Raw genomic sequence first — 15991 nt, forward strand, 5'->3', positions numbered from 1 at the left:
CAGCAGGTTGAAGGAAGCGATTCTTGCCTTGCATTTGGCACTTGTGAGGTCACACCTGGAGTATTGCGTCCCTTTTTGGGCTTCCCAGCACACGGAGGACACAGACATAATGAACTGTGCCTAATGGAGGGCCACCGAGATGGTTAGAGTTGGAGGCAGGTGGAGAGGCTGAGATAATTGGGTTTGTTCACCATTAAGATGGGAAGGCTCAGGGGAGATCTCATTGCTCTCTACAACTGTCTAATGGGTGGGTAGGCAGAGACAGCATGAAAGGCAACAGACAAGCTGAAACACCAGAAATACCTAATAGAGATCAGGATTTTTCTTCCTTTCTTGTTATTATAATTATTTACTATGCACTTGTTGCTCAAAGAGGTGGTGGGATTTCCATCCTTGAAGATGTTCCAACCTTGACAAATCCCCGAGCAAACTGATTCAATTGGACCTTGTTCGAGAAGGGGGTTAGACCAGATAACCTCTAGGGATCCTTACCAACCTATGTTATGATTTTATAAATGAAGAGCAGAGCAGTTACCAATAAACATTTTTATACCCCATACAGTTTAATACCAAAGTGGCTAAAAAGCATTCTGCTCCTTATTAGATGTCATTTTGTTAGGTGGATTTTTTCCCCCTGTATCTTCAATTATGAAACACGATGGCTAGGGAAGGACCTGAAATAGAAGAGATCCTTAGTGATGAGGTCCTCCTTGCCTAGCGAAGGCCACGGCCCGAAACAAAAGCGTGATGTACTCTTTGGAGACTGCACGGCTCCGTGCTACTGCGCTGTTGCCAGCAGGAGCACCGAACTGCCTTCCAGGGAGAGGTGTGCTGAAATCAGAACTCTTGGAGGTTTTGCTGATCAACAGAAATACGTAGGCTGATCTCTGAAATCAAATTACAGAAGGAAATGAAAATCGAGGACTTACCTATAGTTTGACTGCTGCTTCTATTAAACTTTTTCTTTTTTTCCCTAGGCTAAAAGAATGAAAAACTGATACATTGTACCATTTGGGTGGGGCAGGAATCCTACACAGATTCTAGTCTGTATACTTAAATTAAAAGGCAACTACCAGCATAGTTAGATCTACGAATATATCCAGGTAGGCTATACACAATGTAAGTGAAGATTGCAAAGCAGAGGGTAAAAAGTAAAACAAACAGCTGTGGTCCTTCACTAGAAAGCTACACGAGCAGCTGCCAAGCTGCTTTCTCCCCACAAAATTAAAATGGGAAGTAAACGGAGCTTAATGCCTTTCCGATACAGATATATCGTCGACTTCAGTGAGGTCCTGTTTCATGACGCGACATTCGTGATACGAGCTCTAGTAACTTTCAGGGTATGAATTAAGAGCCACTGGTTCTCACAAGCTATTACTGTTCTTCTGTAATTTTCTGAAGAGCATACTAAAATGGTAACAAATAAAGCACATGGGTTTGTTTAAACAGAAGAGGTACAAGCAGCATGTAGAAACACCAAGGCCCTCTGCACCAGGTAGGTCTTTCAGCGAAACTGCAGGGAGAGGGGCAAGCAGGAGGACTCCCCGTACAAAGGATGCTATTGCTGTTTCTCTCTCTGAAGAGGAACACTAAGAAGCCGTTTTTAACTCCTTCATTCAACTGACTTTATACTAAAACAAATTACTGCATTTACAGTGTTAAATGCCACATTTTTTTCCTGCAAACATTTGTAACAACACATACAAAAATACTCAACTTCAGGTACCATAATCAGTTGAGTAGGAAAATTTACAAATATAAGAAGATATTTAAAAGGAACTCCCAAATTAGCAAGGCTAGCTAAAAGAGCCCCTGCTGATGATCACACTGGCGTTGTTTCCTCCTGGCTTACATTTCTTATTTCTTAAATCGCTTCCATAATGAAGGTGCGAGGAAGCAGTCTTACAAAATTACAGCGGCCACATACTTTTTACATTATCTGTGACCTTTCTACTTCTGAAAAAGAAAGGTTCAGGCACTTACCCTAGGCAAAGATTGTTCTACAATTAGGCCTTCTTTTTTGGTATTTTTGTTTCTTCTACACAGTACAGTCCCTCCACTTGGAATTCAACAGCAACGCCAGGATTCTAAATGTACCAATTGTTGCATCTCATCAAGTGCATTAAAACGGGAGACACTGAAAAAAGAGAATCTCATTGACTTGCATGAGAGAGTCTTCAAGTGCTACAGCTGTTTCCATTCAGATACAGCAATTAATACTGACAGAATTGATTGGACTTGAACTCATCTAACATCATTAACGCTGAAGACAATCTCATTCGTGCGTAGCAACTGAAATGGGCTGATAGAGAGACGCAAATCCTAACTACAGTTGCCTTAACCAATAAGGGGAGAGGAGTGAGAAGCTTCATCAAGTCCATTACTAATCTTACAACGCACATTTTATTAATCCGCAAATCGCTTCACTCTATCTAGCGAGAGAGACATAACAGGAGCATGTCCTTTGCTTGGGAGAAGTATCACAGAAGGCTATCATAGTTAGTTTTCTAAAATATGTAGGAGCCATATTGGTAGGTCAGTAAGATGCCTCTGTTCCTTGGCAGTGGCATCAAGGAGACCGTGAAAATCACTGCTTTGCCTCGTGAGGTGCCAAACAACTACCATACTCCAGAATGACACCGCCATGTATAGATTTCAGAGATCAGAGTCAGCAACCAAAGATAAATTTCATATATATATGTGATATGTCAATACTTCAGTGCATCTATTTCTCTCATATGCAGGGCTTCCTACAGGAACACCCCAATACCGCGTTTTATCAGAAAGCACATCTTTCATTGTTCAATGTCCAGTTTCCACATGGATTTTGGAAGACTTCCAGCTTCCTCTTTTGACGCCAGAACTCTTCACTCAAACGCACGCCTGTAACAGAGTACGTGAATCACTTTTTTCCTTCAGAAAAAGCACAGATATCACTGAAGTATACAAGTGAAGCAACAGGCTTCTTCAGATTGCAGACATCTCTATGACATTAATTCAAAAGAGGTGATTAGAAATTCAAAATAGCAAGTGACAATGATTGGTTTTTTTTTCTATTCACAAAAAAAGCACTCTTCGTCTTTGCTTTCTTATGTGGGATGCAGTCTAAAAGAAGTTTCTAAAGAAACAGTCGTACTGAATCCCACACAGTCTGAAAGAAATCATTAAGATAATGACATGATGGTATGCGTGGGTGGAGTGACAGTGTTACACCACAGTCAGGCTCCTGTGGAATAAAAATTAAATAAATAAATAAAAGCATGTACTTGGCCTTCATATTAAAGAAGTCCATATGGTACCTTCTTTGGTGGCAGCTCTTTTATGTACATTTAAACAAGCCACTAACCCACGTATTTTTAACTGCGGTAAAAAAAATGAAGTTCCACTAATAAAGAGTATTAGTGAGCATTAAAGCAATAATTTCTTAGTCTGAATGGAAAATTAACTGTGAACAGCCATCCTTACTGATGAGGCAAAAGTTCTTCCAAGAATGCAACACGTTGACTTTCCAAAGACAACTACCAGTCAGCACAGTCACTACCTCTACCATTTGGAGGGTTTTTTTTTGCAAAATAATTCATTTTGACAAACAAACCCAAACCACATGATCAAAACATAAAAAGCTGTGTGTATATATATATGTTGAAGCCCTCTTTCTCTGAAGAGGATGAAAAACAAAACCATGTGGACCGTTTTAGATGAACGGCATATGTTTGAGTCTGTTCCTGTGTTTGTCCTGAATGAGACTGACGGGGAAACAGAGGAAGTTCCAGCCAGTGCAGAACGCTTCCAGCAGGATCTAGTTTTTCTGCCAAGACAGTATCTTTGGGTTAGGTATTAATTTTCCTTGCAGCATACAGGCTTCTATTTGTTCTGTTACTATTGAGATATAGATACTGGTATCTACAACTGTGAAGTTGTTCAAATGCCTTCTAGTTCACATTGCAATCACAGTCTCCGGAGATATGTCTGGCATTATATATTCAATTTAAGGCAGAATTACAGTAGGCCATGGTTTCTAACAGCATGGTAGTACACCAACAAAATAAGAATGCCACCGGTTTATAAAAGGGATATTGTCCCTAGAACTAAGAATTCTGCATGCACTTCTTGGAAATGTTCAGAATTAAGATTTTTCCAAATCCACACAGAAAGGTTTCCCTTGTAGCCCTTAAAAAAAAAAAAAAAAAAAACCACAGGCGAAACAAAACCCAGTGCACGTCAGAGAACAAGTACGCATGTTGTGCCCTAGAGCCATTTCCAAGCCAACAGTCAGAGCACTTACCTGGGATATATACAAATCAGATATAAGTTCCTGTTGAGCCCAGTTAGGATTTGAGTACTGAACCCTGAATGCCTTCACTGCAGACAGACTATTTAATATTTTGGTATCGCTAGTCTGACGTCTAGTCTTGAAGAAGTCTTCACAGATTTCTTTAAAAAAATTACGTCAGAAAATAAACCAGAATGTAACCTGAACGTGAAAGCACACGATTGATTGTGGAAGATCCAAGTTCTAACTTACCTACGCTGAATGCAAATACTTCAGTTTATATGCTTAGAAATGAGCTATTTCACATTTCTAGGGCTAATAACATATTCTCATTCTAACCAGCAAAACCACGTTGGGCCTAAGAAAGCTCTTGGGGGTAGGGGGCGTTGTTTGTCAAAACTATGTAAACGGCCCTGGAAAAATCTGCAGTTGAAACAGATAATTTTACTTAAGTTTTACGAGACAATTCCTAATCATTCGTCTTTGCCCATACCCAGAACCAAAAGCAGTAACTTTTCAAGTGAGTGGAAAAGTTTGCCTGTCCCAGGGAAGAATGAAGAACGTCAGCGTCTCTTTTTAAGTTAAGAGTCTGAGACACACAGTTCGTGTTGTCACCATCCCTTCTTCCAGTAAACGGCCTTATCTAGAAGAAACAAGCTCCACATACGCACAGTCACTACACGAACAGCTCACAGGACTGAAGTTCCTGAAGCAAAATAGGAAATAAGAAGGAAACTTCCTTTCTATATGCTGGGCATTTTACATTCTGAATGGTGTCAGAATGAAACATTCTATATATCAGTAAGATACGAATCAGGAATAAAATATGGAAAGAGTCTTTCCCTCTAGGAAACTCAGGCTTACCTTTCAATCCAGCACTGGAGACTTTCTGTAGAGAAACTATTTTTCCACATGTTTTTTTATGTTTGCTGTACAGACAACTGGCTTGCAGCAAATTATTTTTTCTGAGTCATATGTTTCATAGAATCATAGAATCGTTAAGGTTGGAAAAGACCCTTAAGATCGCTTAGCTTTGGCAGGTATCATGCAACTTTTAACTACATACCTACATTTTGTATTAAAATCCACTTCAACAGTGGCCCTACTTATTCAAAGTTTTTAATACGGAATTCTTACAGTGACACTTACAAATCAGTTCTTGCACATGCAAATGCCCAAACGTGTTACTGTCCTTCCAGCTCTGTTTACATCTATTTGTCCAACTCACTGCACCAGAACCATACATTTATCTTGTGAGCTTGTATTTACATCTAAAAGTTTGAATACCACATCCCCAACATGCTAAACATATGCAAAACACATACTTACAAGTCAAAGACTAAGTAATGGAATCCTTCTTCTGATATGCTGTCGTGAAGCCGCACTATTGAAAGGGGGAAAAAAAAAGATAAACACCAGTCATCTTTTTCATGTCTTTAATGTCTGTCTGTGATTTTGGGGGAGAAGGAAGGATTATAATTCTACTGTAGAGCTTCTATTGCATCGCTGTGTGGTGTTTGTTTTTTTTTTTTTTTTAAATTCTCTACCCTCAGAATCGCCTTTTTCATAAGGTGAGATAAACAAAGAAACAAAAAGACTGTAGGCGCAGCTCGTTGTACAGTTATTTTTAAAGGAGCTCTGCTTTTGCTATGCAGAAGAACGCTGCAGTCATTTCCCACCACCTCCTGCATGTAAGGGCACATACACACACGCTGCACCTTGCCTTTGCCCTTCATGCTGAATCGTGACTAAACAACTACTAAAAGCACAGTCAGACTTCATCTTAATATAGTGTATTGATATGATTCCACTCCCTAGGCAGAACCTGCAATCGATCTTTTCAATAGCATACGCAGGAGTCCCCAGTCACTGGACTTCTATTATCTTAGAACATACGTCATATGTCATACACAGGTCAACGTATGTCATACAACTATTTTCTCGGCAGTATTACATCTTAAAAGTTGTAAACAAAACAAGATGGGGAAAAAAAAGCCACAATTAATCACAGATTTCAGCAGAATAATAAACTTCAAGGGCTATGTTAACAAAATCCATAATCAGACAAAAGATGCTGATTTTGAAAGAGAAAGCATCATCGCAAACTAAAAGTGTTTGACTATACTAAAAAATAAATGGGGTCAAAAAGGGAGTAAGCTGTATTCCTGCTCATATTTCTATCGCATACATATATTTTTCCCTCTAATCTTCTTACCTGCCATCCACTTCAACCACATGAATGGTGAAGAGTGGCGAAGAGATAAATCTACTGGGCAGGCTGATGCCCGCCGATCTATGCCGAATTTCCACAGCGGCAGCCACCGCCACAGCTGACAGACTCAAGCGAAGGGAGCGGGACTGCCCACCGCCCGGCCGCGGGTGCTCGGCCAGTCCGACCGACAGCAAGGGCGGGCAGGGAGAGGAAAGGAGGGAGGGCGCGGGGGTGCGACAGCTCGGCGAGGTAACTGCCTCCCGTTAAATCACCGGGAAGAGCGATTGCTGGACAGAGGTAAGGCGCATGAGAGGACCTGCCAGAAGCAAAAGGATGTGATGGCTAGAAAATAGTCATTAGCCTTTCCAGCGCTTGTCACGGCCGACAAACTTACAGCATCCTAAGGATTAAAACCCCATGTCATGGTGACATACACCTATATATCTAAAGTTTTCCCTGAAAATGCACTAGTCAGCTGCAGAACCTTCATTTTGAATTTTAAGAATTCAAATCACATCATGGTAGAACTATGAATTAAGTCCTGCGGTTTCTCTTAGTGACTTCAAATGAAATGGCAATTTCCAAAGCTAGTTTTCCCAATCCATGAAGCTTTGTCAGTAGTCTGATCCAAACCATTGTCACTTACAGAACCAAATGAAAAAATCAGGGTACCCTAAAGCTGCGTCATGTTCAACACTGAGCTGATGAAGAAAATGTAAAAGAAAAGGATCTTCAGATTTCCCCAGAAAGTAGCTTTATGTATTAATCATTTTTATACACTACATGACATTAAAAAAAAAAAAAAAATCAAATAAACATGACTTTTTAACTTAATAATATTTAGCCCAGGGAAACATCTTGTGTTTACACAATGCTGAAGAGAAAACCAGCTCTTGGCTGACTCACTGCCCAGAGCTCGTGATGATTCAGAAGAGCCAAGTAGGTCTAAATCAGAATTTGTGGTTTTGGCTGGTTCTATATTCTGGATTTGTCTAAGTTGTTATGAAGTGCAAGCCTTGAGCATAGAAGACGGAGGTAGTACATCGGTGCTGTGGTAAAACATACCCTATTTATAGACATTAGAGGGACGTATAGTTTAGGATATCAGAATCAAATAGTATAAATATCAAATAGTATAAAATGTAATTGATTAAAAAACTACAGCACAGCGAAAGTGTAAGAACAATTAGTGTAATAATAACAGTGTAGCAGCAGCAAGAAATAGGAATCCTCCAGATCTTTGTACTAGTGCATTTTCATTGTCTCCTTAGGGAATTAACGCTAAGTTATTTATTCATGTCTTCAGTTATTCATTTAAAAAAAAAAAAAAAACCACAAACCAAACCAAACCAAAACACCCCAACAAACCAAACCCAACTTGCTTTCTGGTTGCGTTCTTTGAGTTGAGGTTTCAATACCCCCAAATGTCTGGTCTTTAAAGCAAACCAAATGCGAGATAAGACACCAAGTACGAGCCTAGAACAGTATCCTGAAATTTCTAGCTCAGAGCAGAGACCCCGAAAACATCTGGCTTTTGAGTACACTACTTCGTACAGCAGCATCAAAGATATTACTCACAAATGAGTGCTCAGAAGTTAGCAATGGGATTTAGTACAGACCCTTGGGTATGTCACATAACCAGAAAATGGTAAATTTTGGAGTGCAGCTAGTACGTTTTGCATATGCCTCTCCAGAAAAGTTTAAAACTTTTTAAGATTTAATACATAGCAAATTATACCTTTTGATAGTAACTGCCTGTTCCTGAAATAGATCCGTAAGAACTCAAAGCATGGTTTTTCTGTGAACACTTTTTTTTGCATTCAAAGCAGCATTCCTCTCTTCGCTGCTTGCTAACAGCATTATATTCAGACAGAGGGAAGCTTTCATATTTGATTTCCCATATCACGTACAGATATTGAGAACTATCAAATACCTCTGGTGAGGCAGAATATTTGCTGCCAACTGCTTTCAAAGAGTTCTGAAGCATGCAAAACAACCCAGGTATTTGAAACGTCTTTAGAGAATTGAAACAAGGTATTAAATCTTAACATTTAGAAATTAAATCCACCTTTAAAATATTACTTTGCTATTAAAACCAGACAGTTTAGGCTTGAGCTTGTGGCTACAAAATAGCCAACAGCCTATATTCATAGGCGTACTTACTCAGTTTTCATGGTTCACTCCTCCTCGTGCTCCAGCGTGGATTTGCTAGCAACCAGCTGGAGCAAAGAACTGTATTCTTTAATTACCGCTTTATTTTTTAAACACAGAATGACTTCCTTACACACATTTATAAGAAAGTAATCTCCTAGGTAAGGGTGAAGTCAACGTGAACCTACAGCCATTAAGGCAGTTTTAGAACTGTGACCCTGAAGCAACGAAGTTGTCGGAGAAGAATAAGCTGCATTTCATTGCCTTTGGTTCAAGGCAATACAAAACCCCTTTACTATCTCTCTCTTTTTTTTTTTTTTTTTTAAATAATCGTGTCCCCCACTTGTACTGCTAGGAATATCTGTATTTAAGCCTGCGGTAAATACTTCATGCTTATACAGACTGAAACAGGCACGCTATTACAGCTATTACGTAGCAATATCAGCAGCTCCATACAGAACAGTAGCTTACTCCTCCTGTGTCAGAGAAGATCAATACCTTGCCCACCACCACACGGCGTATCGAGACTAGAGCCGGGAGGACAAGTTTTCTCTTGGATAGAGGCACCTGCCATAGCCCTGTTAGGAAGCAGACCAGCACGGCACCACGTGAAGGGGCTTCCAGGGCTTCGCTGCCTGCCTGAAATGGGAGGTGCTCTCGCTTTGCCACATCCTTTCCTAGGAGAGGGCTTCTTTGTCCAGTGCCACCGCAGAACCGTAGCTCCCTTCTGACTAGAAAAGGACTGCGATTTGAGATGATGGACAATGTTTTTTCTCAGCCTTGTGAGGCTATTTCCTTATTAGCCGAACGCTAGTCTGACATGTCCATGGGGATATCTTCTTCAAGGATCACATTCTTTCTTTTTCTTTCCTCCCAAATGTCTGAATCATAGAAGTGAGATGGGACAAATCCTTCTCTGAATCAGGATCACATGCCCCTGACTGTCTCTGAAAAGGAAAATAGGCTGAGGCAGCCAGGGAAGATCAAAACTGCCTTTTGGCAAGTGCTTATGTTGGCTTCTTCGGTCAGTTCAGATGCAGGTTTATGCCAGCAAATCAGCGAGGTGAAAATCCCAAATAAGCACGGGCAAAGGAGAAGACAAGACAGCCTGACAGTGCGGCGTAAAGGGTGCACGACAGCGCAGAGGCGAGTCCAGCATGGCCCAGGCTTTGCTGCTGCATTCTGCCAGCAATTCGGCTTTTCACTGGGAAAGACAAGGGACGCTGGGATGACAATTTGAGAAGCTATTCACAAAGGTTAAGAGGTGACTGGCTACAAAAAGTATTCGTGTATTCATTGCAAGCATATATAGTTCTTTACGCACACATATCAGGCAGGATTCAGGCACGACAAACCAAAAGGCAGCAACTACAAAGATTATTCATCCCATGTAAGAACTCCCATCAGTAACCCACACTGCAATTCCTCCAGAGATGCAAAAAGCATTCACCAGTAGAAACAGTTCCATTTTTCTTTTTTGAAAAGATTCCCGTTAGACCTAATCATTATTAATTGGAGTTGTTTCCTGAGTGCTGTCATGGAAAAACACATTATATGGCAGAAAGGACACAAGGGTAAGTATTTTTTCCCTCCTGCCTGCTGTAGCACTATGGTCATTCTCCTCCAGTGGGTTACAGAGGTGGTGTTCAAAAACCTTTGACAACAAAGCTGTTGCTCTTCAAGCAAACCACTTGAAACGCCTGATAGCAATCCAGGGAGCACACAGTTCTTTCTTCTGGGAAAATGCTATAAGCCCACAAAAGATCAGGAATATCCCTTTGGCTTCAGCACTGATTTTCATCTGAAATACTTTCCAATCACCCCTTTGCGATAACCATTATAATAATTTAAGGGAGAACTCCTATTAGCTTTATTAGCTTTGTATTTAGCCATTAGTGTGGGCAAGCTCCAATCAGAGTGACAAGTAAAATGATCTCCTTTATTTGACTTTTTGTGCTGAGCTATAGTATTTTGTGTCTATTCTACAGAAAACAGCTTGATATAATGGCCAAGCAACGTCATTATCTCCCTTCTGAATTTCCGCCTTTAAAGAAAAAAAATCAAAATAATAGTATTCCACACACTTTCAATGAAAACCAGATTCTTCCAGGTAAGGAGACAAGTCAAACAGTAGATAAAGTCAGATAAAAATTCTTCAGGAGAAAGATACCTGATCATATCTAAAACTACTGCCTAAAATATTTATTTTTGTGAAACTGCTGAAGTGATAATTTTGATAAATTTGGTATCTGAATTAATTCACAGGACAAAGACAAAATATTTGAGCAGACTGAACTTCAGAGAGAAGTTACGGTCCGTGGTCAGTACCTCAGCTGCACGAATGTGCACGGAGGTGTCCAGCCGCCAGCGGGCCGCTCAGTAGGGAAGACTCTTTCCATGCAATCCCATTCATTGTGTTTATTAACGGAGCATTGAAAGGGATAACGTAGTTAATGGTAATGTAGTTAAAGACACTTATTTTCCTTTTGGTGCTAAAGATTAAGATCTATGGACTCCCAGAGCATTAATCCTCTAACTCTGTGAAGCTAGGTGTCTTGAATTAGTGCACTGTTAGGAAGTTACAGGGGTCATTTGTCAGCAGTACAGGTTTAAAATGGGTTTGAAAGTCACAAAAACGTATGTCGTATTTGCTGAAATACGCAAATTATTTCTTCAAGCTCCTGCCTTCCTGCAAGAAGAGTGAAAAAGGAACAGATGTGCTTTCCCTCCATGTTCACTTCCAAAAGTGTATCATTTATGCAGAACTTAGGCAGATCACTCTCATTAGAAAAGAAAAAAAAAAAAAAAACCAAACCACTTTAAAAAATGAACGTATTCATTTAAGGAACTTAATGGAATGACTTAATTTAGTCTTGGGTTTTCTATGAATTGGTATCTGCCTGCCACTAGGTATGGGATAAGCTGTTGCATTTGAAAATAAAGAGGTAAAACAAAAACAGAAAAACCCCCTCAGTCACTGAAAAGGTATAACCAGATACGGTTTTTGGTAATAAATGAAGCAGTGCATTTTCTATTTCAAAACACTTGCCTATAAGCACTTTCTGCTTTCTAGTCTCTGACAAAGAATGCCTCGTGCTCAGCAAAACTGCTTGGCTGAGAAGCAGATTATCTGCAGATCTTCCTGCAAAGTCACCCTTTGTCATCCTTCCTCTTCTACTAGATAAACCAAGGTGACGAGGGAAGGAAAATAAAGCTACTGCTAGAACTTTGTCAGAAGCTCACATGGATGCCAGTGCAGAAGTCATTACGGCAGCGCCAAGAACCGAGACCAAAGTCAAAATTCATCCCACAGCTTTTAGTCTCGATCCCAAGCTGAACGTGCTTGGGGGATCCCAAGCTAAACATGATAAACACAAAACTGCATGTGGGAGCAGAGCTGTGGATGCAAACGCTTGCAAATCACTGCTCAGGAGTGCTGCTGTTTGCACTGATCAGACATCGGCTTCCTCCAAAAAACCACCCCCATCTTCACTGTAACCTCATTCTCTATACTTCAGTGCTCCACATTTTTCCATCCACTTGTCACTACCTCCCCTCTTGATGCATGGTATAAATAATCTCTGCGAAGCAACCAAACTCCTTAAATCAGTGGTGCATAACACAGTCACGACTATAGCCTCCAGGCATTAAACTCAATACAAAACAACCCTGCTCAAGTCTATGCTGTAGTTACTGCTGTGGCTACAGCTCCTGCTTCGTGCAGCTTAGACGCTTCATTGAAAACAACGCAGAGGTGCTCCGTCATCTGCTGAGCCACAAGATGAGGGATGCCCAAGTCACAGAGCAGCACCTGGCTCTTGCCACGGGCGATGAGCGACGCCCCTCAGTCTGCAGGGAAGCGTCCTTTGCCCCCTGCTCGCGTTTCAGGAGCCGAGAGCCAGAAATTCAGGCAGTACCGTTAAAGCTGAGGTTGCTCCTTACGCTTATACTTCCTCACATACAACACTATTCTTCTGAGACCACGAGAGCCTGGGGCCCTCTATAATAAAGCTGCTCAGTTACAGTAGGAAGAACTTTGCAAATATTAGTAAGAGCCATTACCTAACGATCTGAAATATTTAGAGGCTAATCTGGTAAGATTACTACAGTAGCAATGCTCAAGGGCAGCTGATTTCTGAAAGACATTAAACATAGAGTAACGCTTTGCATATCTAAGAAAATAATCCTCCCCCATGCTGTTAAATACACAAGCAGTATACTGTGATACTTACTATCAATAAATGACTTTATGCAAGTCAACAGTGCTGTGTATGCCATTAACAGGTCTATATTCAGCAACAGTGAATCAAAACTATATAGCTTCCAAATTCATTCAAAAGATAAACAACTTTTTATTACAGTGCAAATTCACGGTTATTTAGGGTCAACAACTTGAGGAAAAAATCCTATTAATCTGTACTGGTATAATGAAAAATGACGGGAAAAATAATTAGGCAATTTAATATTTGGAAAGGCTGCATTTGTCCCCAAGGCACTGTAACAGTAAGTGTTAACTAGTATGAACAAAATGCCATATATTCTAAAAATACTCACTTGTGACCAAAACCCTCCCCCATCAAGGCCCTGACACAATAAACTTCTGTATTCTGATTAAATGCCAGGAATATTTACATTCACTGCCTTCATTAAAACCCCTCAAGTCTAACGCATGCTTAGAAGCCAGCTTGCCAAACTGTTAACTTGGGTAAAAGATTCTTGCTACACAGAAAATAAAAAAATATTTGCCAAAGTAGATAAAAGAGCAAATTTTGAAGTGAGACGAAGTGAATCGAGGTACTGACGTCAAAGCAGATGGCCTCAAGTTACCAAGTCTTTTGTCATGATGAGACTCTTGCTTCATTCCTGCTGGATGAAGACTGACAGGTTAAAAAGGGCATCAGTACATGTTGTGGGAAATGTCAGGGAGAGAGAAAAAAAGAAAGAATGCTTTAGAAAAAGCATGTTTTGTGATCAGAGGCGGCTTATCGAGCTACTAAACACCCTAAAAAAACCCAAGCAGCTCCTCAAGTCTTCACCAGTGATGTGTAAGCACAGACAGACCCTCAGGTCTAGCTTCTACGCGTGCTTCAGGCACTAAGCGCTAGCAAACAAAACTTAGAAGACAGAAACCGATTCAGCCTAAACGTCAGAAATCTAGCTGCTAAAAATTAAACATCCCAAATAAAATTAACTCATTTAAAAAAAAAAAAAAAAAAAAGTGAACAGGTATTCCAAAACATATCATTCTGTATTAGTAGTCTCCAGGGTAAACAGCTGTAATAACTCTGACGCTTTTTTCTTTAACCAACAGATTTTTGTTGCTTTTCAGTGCACCATAACACAGGTGCGTGTGCATTTCTGTGTGCACACACGCACAGGAGAGTACTGGGGAATCATACCCTATATCCCTGAAGTTAAAAGGAACAGCTGGAGTTACACACCTTTAATTATTCATATATGAAAACAGCAAAATTGTATATAGTTGTTTAAAAAAAGAACAGAGTATTAAAACGTACACCCGTATCATTATGTCTTCATTTAATATATAATCATGTCATTTACTAGAAATCCTGTATTTCAGGTTGAGCTAATTCCTCTTTGCAGTTAAAGCCCTGTTTTTTTAAGTTTAACAAGATTTTTTACCACACAACAAAAAGCTTACAAGTGTCATCAGATTAAGCCTCATGAGGACAGCTGCATGGATTAAAAGAAAGTCTGACACGAATTTTTGCTAAGAGCAAACTGATGTCTCAGCTGCCAGTGTTGATGCTTTAAGCATTAATATTTTTTAACCATTTTAGCATTCATCAGAACATGTAAGAGGAGGAATAATGACAACCTACACAAGAATTTCACGGAGTGTTAACTAATAAAAGGACAAGCTGTAACATAGAGATGTTATATTAATTAAAACTAACAGGTTCGGAAAACCACACGGCCTACTTCAATGGAGGGAATGTAATTTGCTTCATTTTTCTAAAAGAAAGGCCTGGTCCTCCTGTTAAAGCGAGTCTTCTTTATAGACCAGCGATGACGAAATGGCCGCAGTGGCTGGGCAGCTCATCAGTCGCCAAGATTCATTACGAAGTGACGTACAGCATTTTAGCGATTCAAAGAAACTGAAGTGAGGGAAAAGATCAAATGAAAAACTGAATGAAATCAGCTCAACGCACCGACTCTAACATCCTAATTAGACAAGCAAAAGAGTCTATTAATCCCTGCTGGAAAGATACAGTTCTGTATCTTTTTGATAGAGACTTTTGCCAAATGTAAATGTGGCAGATGACGACTCAGGGTGCATCGCATGAAAATAAAACCTCAGACAGAATTAATTGTCAAAATTAGGCTTTGTCCCTTGTAATATTTACGGTGCTGGCCAACGTTGAAAACAGATCTATATAAATAATACGTAGGACCTACATGTCTACAAAATGGGATATTGGGGGTTTGTGATCATTAGGCAGGAGACAGCCTCCCTTCTTAGCTTTCCTCTCTTAAAACACATTAAACACAGAAACAATTTATACAAGGACCACTCAGAGAGCTACGTTTGTTTATTTTTTAAATGCTCCCCTTTCAGGAGGATGAGGCCTCAAGGTATTTAAAGGCTTATGAAAACAAAGTCACTCTACTTTAAATATTTTAAACAAAAAGGACAGCAGAAAATTGTAATCCTGGGGCATGGCTCAAGAAGTCCCACAGAAAAGAAATGCCACCTTCTCCACCAGGACCTCTCATGAAGGAGGGAGGCATACACCAAGCAGCTTTAGGCAATGTTTTCAAAGCAATTAGCCCTGTATTTAAAGCACCTTTAGTAACAATCACTTGCAGAAAACCTAGGCCACAGCAACCTAGTTGCAGCAATTACTATAGCTAAATTTCCTACAACTTTTCATTTTTAGCTTTTTTTTCCAATTTTAAAAGCTTATTCATTAGTTTATCAGAGACCATCAAGTAAAAACAAAAGGGGATGACTATGTATTCAAGGTAAAATTCTTCATTTGAAAGTTGATTAGAACTGTGATAGCTTATAGAAGTAAGAAAAGATAAAAGAGGATCTTTACTGATATTTATGTCAGATATTGATTTTTTTTTAATAACTGAGCAATAATCCAATCCTTGTATGCAATTTGAATTCAGTGACCGCTCCTATATAACTACCCTAGCAAAGAATATTTGTAATTAATCTGAACTATTGATTTGACCAAGGGGAATACTGAAAAGGCAGTATTTATATATACGGTCACTGTTTTTTTGCTCTCTCAATGCTTTAGGAGAACAAGGGCCTTAAAGTTTTAAAACAGGTCATTCTGGCAGCTGGAGATAACCAAAGCATGAAGCTATTCAGCCCACAA

At 39.8% G+C, this 15991-nt stretch overlaps 1 protein-coding gene across 3 annotated transcripts in view; it reads right to left on the reverse strand.

The window, feature by feature from the left end:
- The window catches only part of CAMK2D (calcium/calmodulin dependent protein kinase II delta), a 162819-nt gene that overhangs the window by 62009 nt on the left and 84819 nt on the right, over positions 1 to 15991 (reverse strand). For all 3 annotated transcript variants that reach the window (XM_082315887.1, XM_082315886.1, XM_082315885.1), the window contains exon 5: positions 5603 to 5657. In XM_082315887.1, coding sequence (XP_082172013.1) covers positions 5603 to 5657 — 55 coding nt within the window. The remainder of the gene's footprint in view (positions 1 to 5602; positions 5658 to 15991) is intronic.

The sequence above is a fragment of the Platalea leucorodia genome (genome assembly GCF_965183815.1).
Source record: "Platalea leucorodia genome assembly, chromosome: 6".
NCBI lineage: Eukaryota > Metazoa > Chordata > Aves > Pelecaniformes > Threskiornithidae > Platalea > Platalea leucorodia.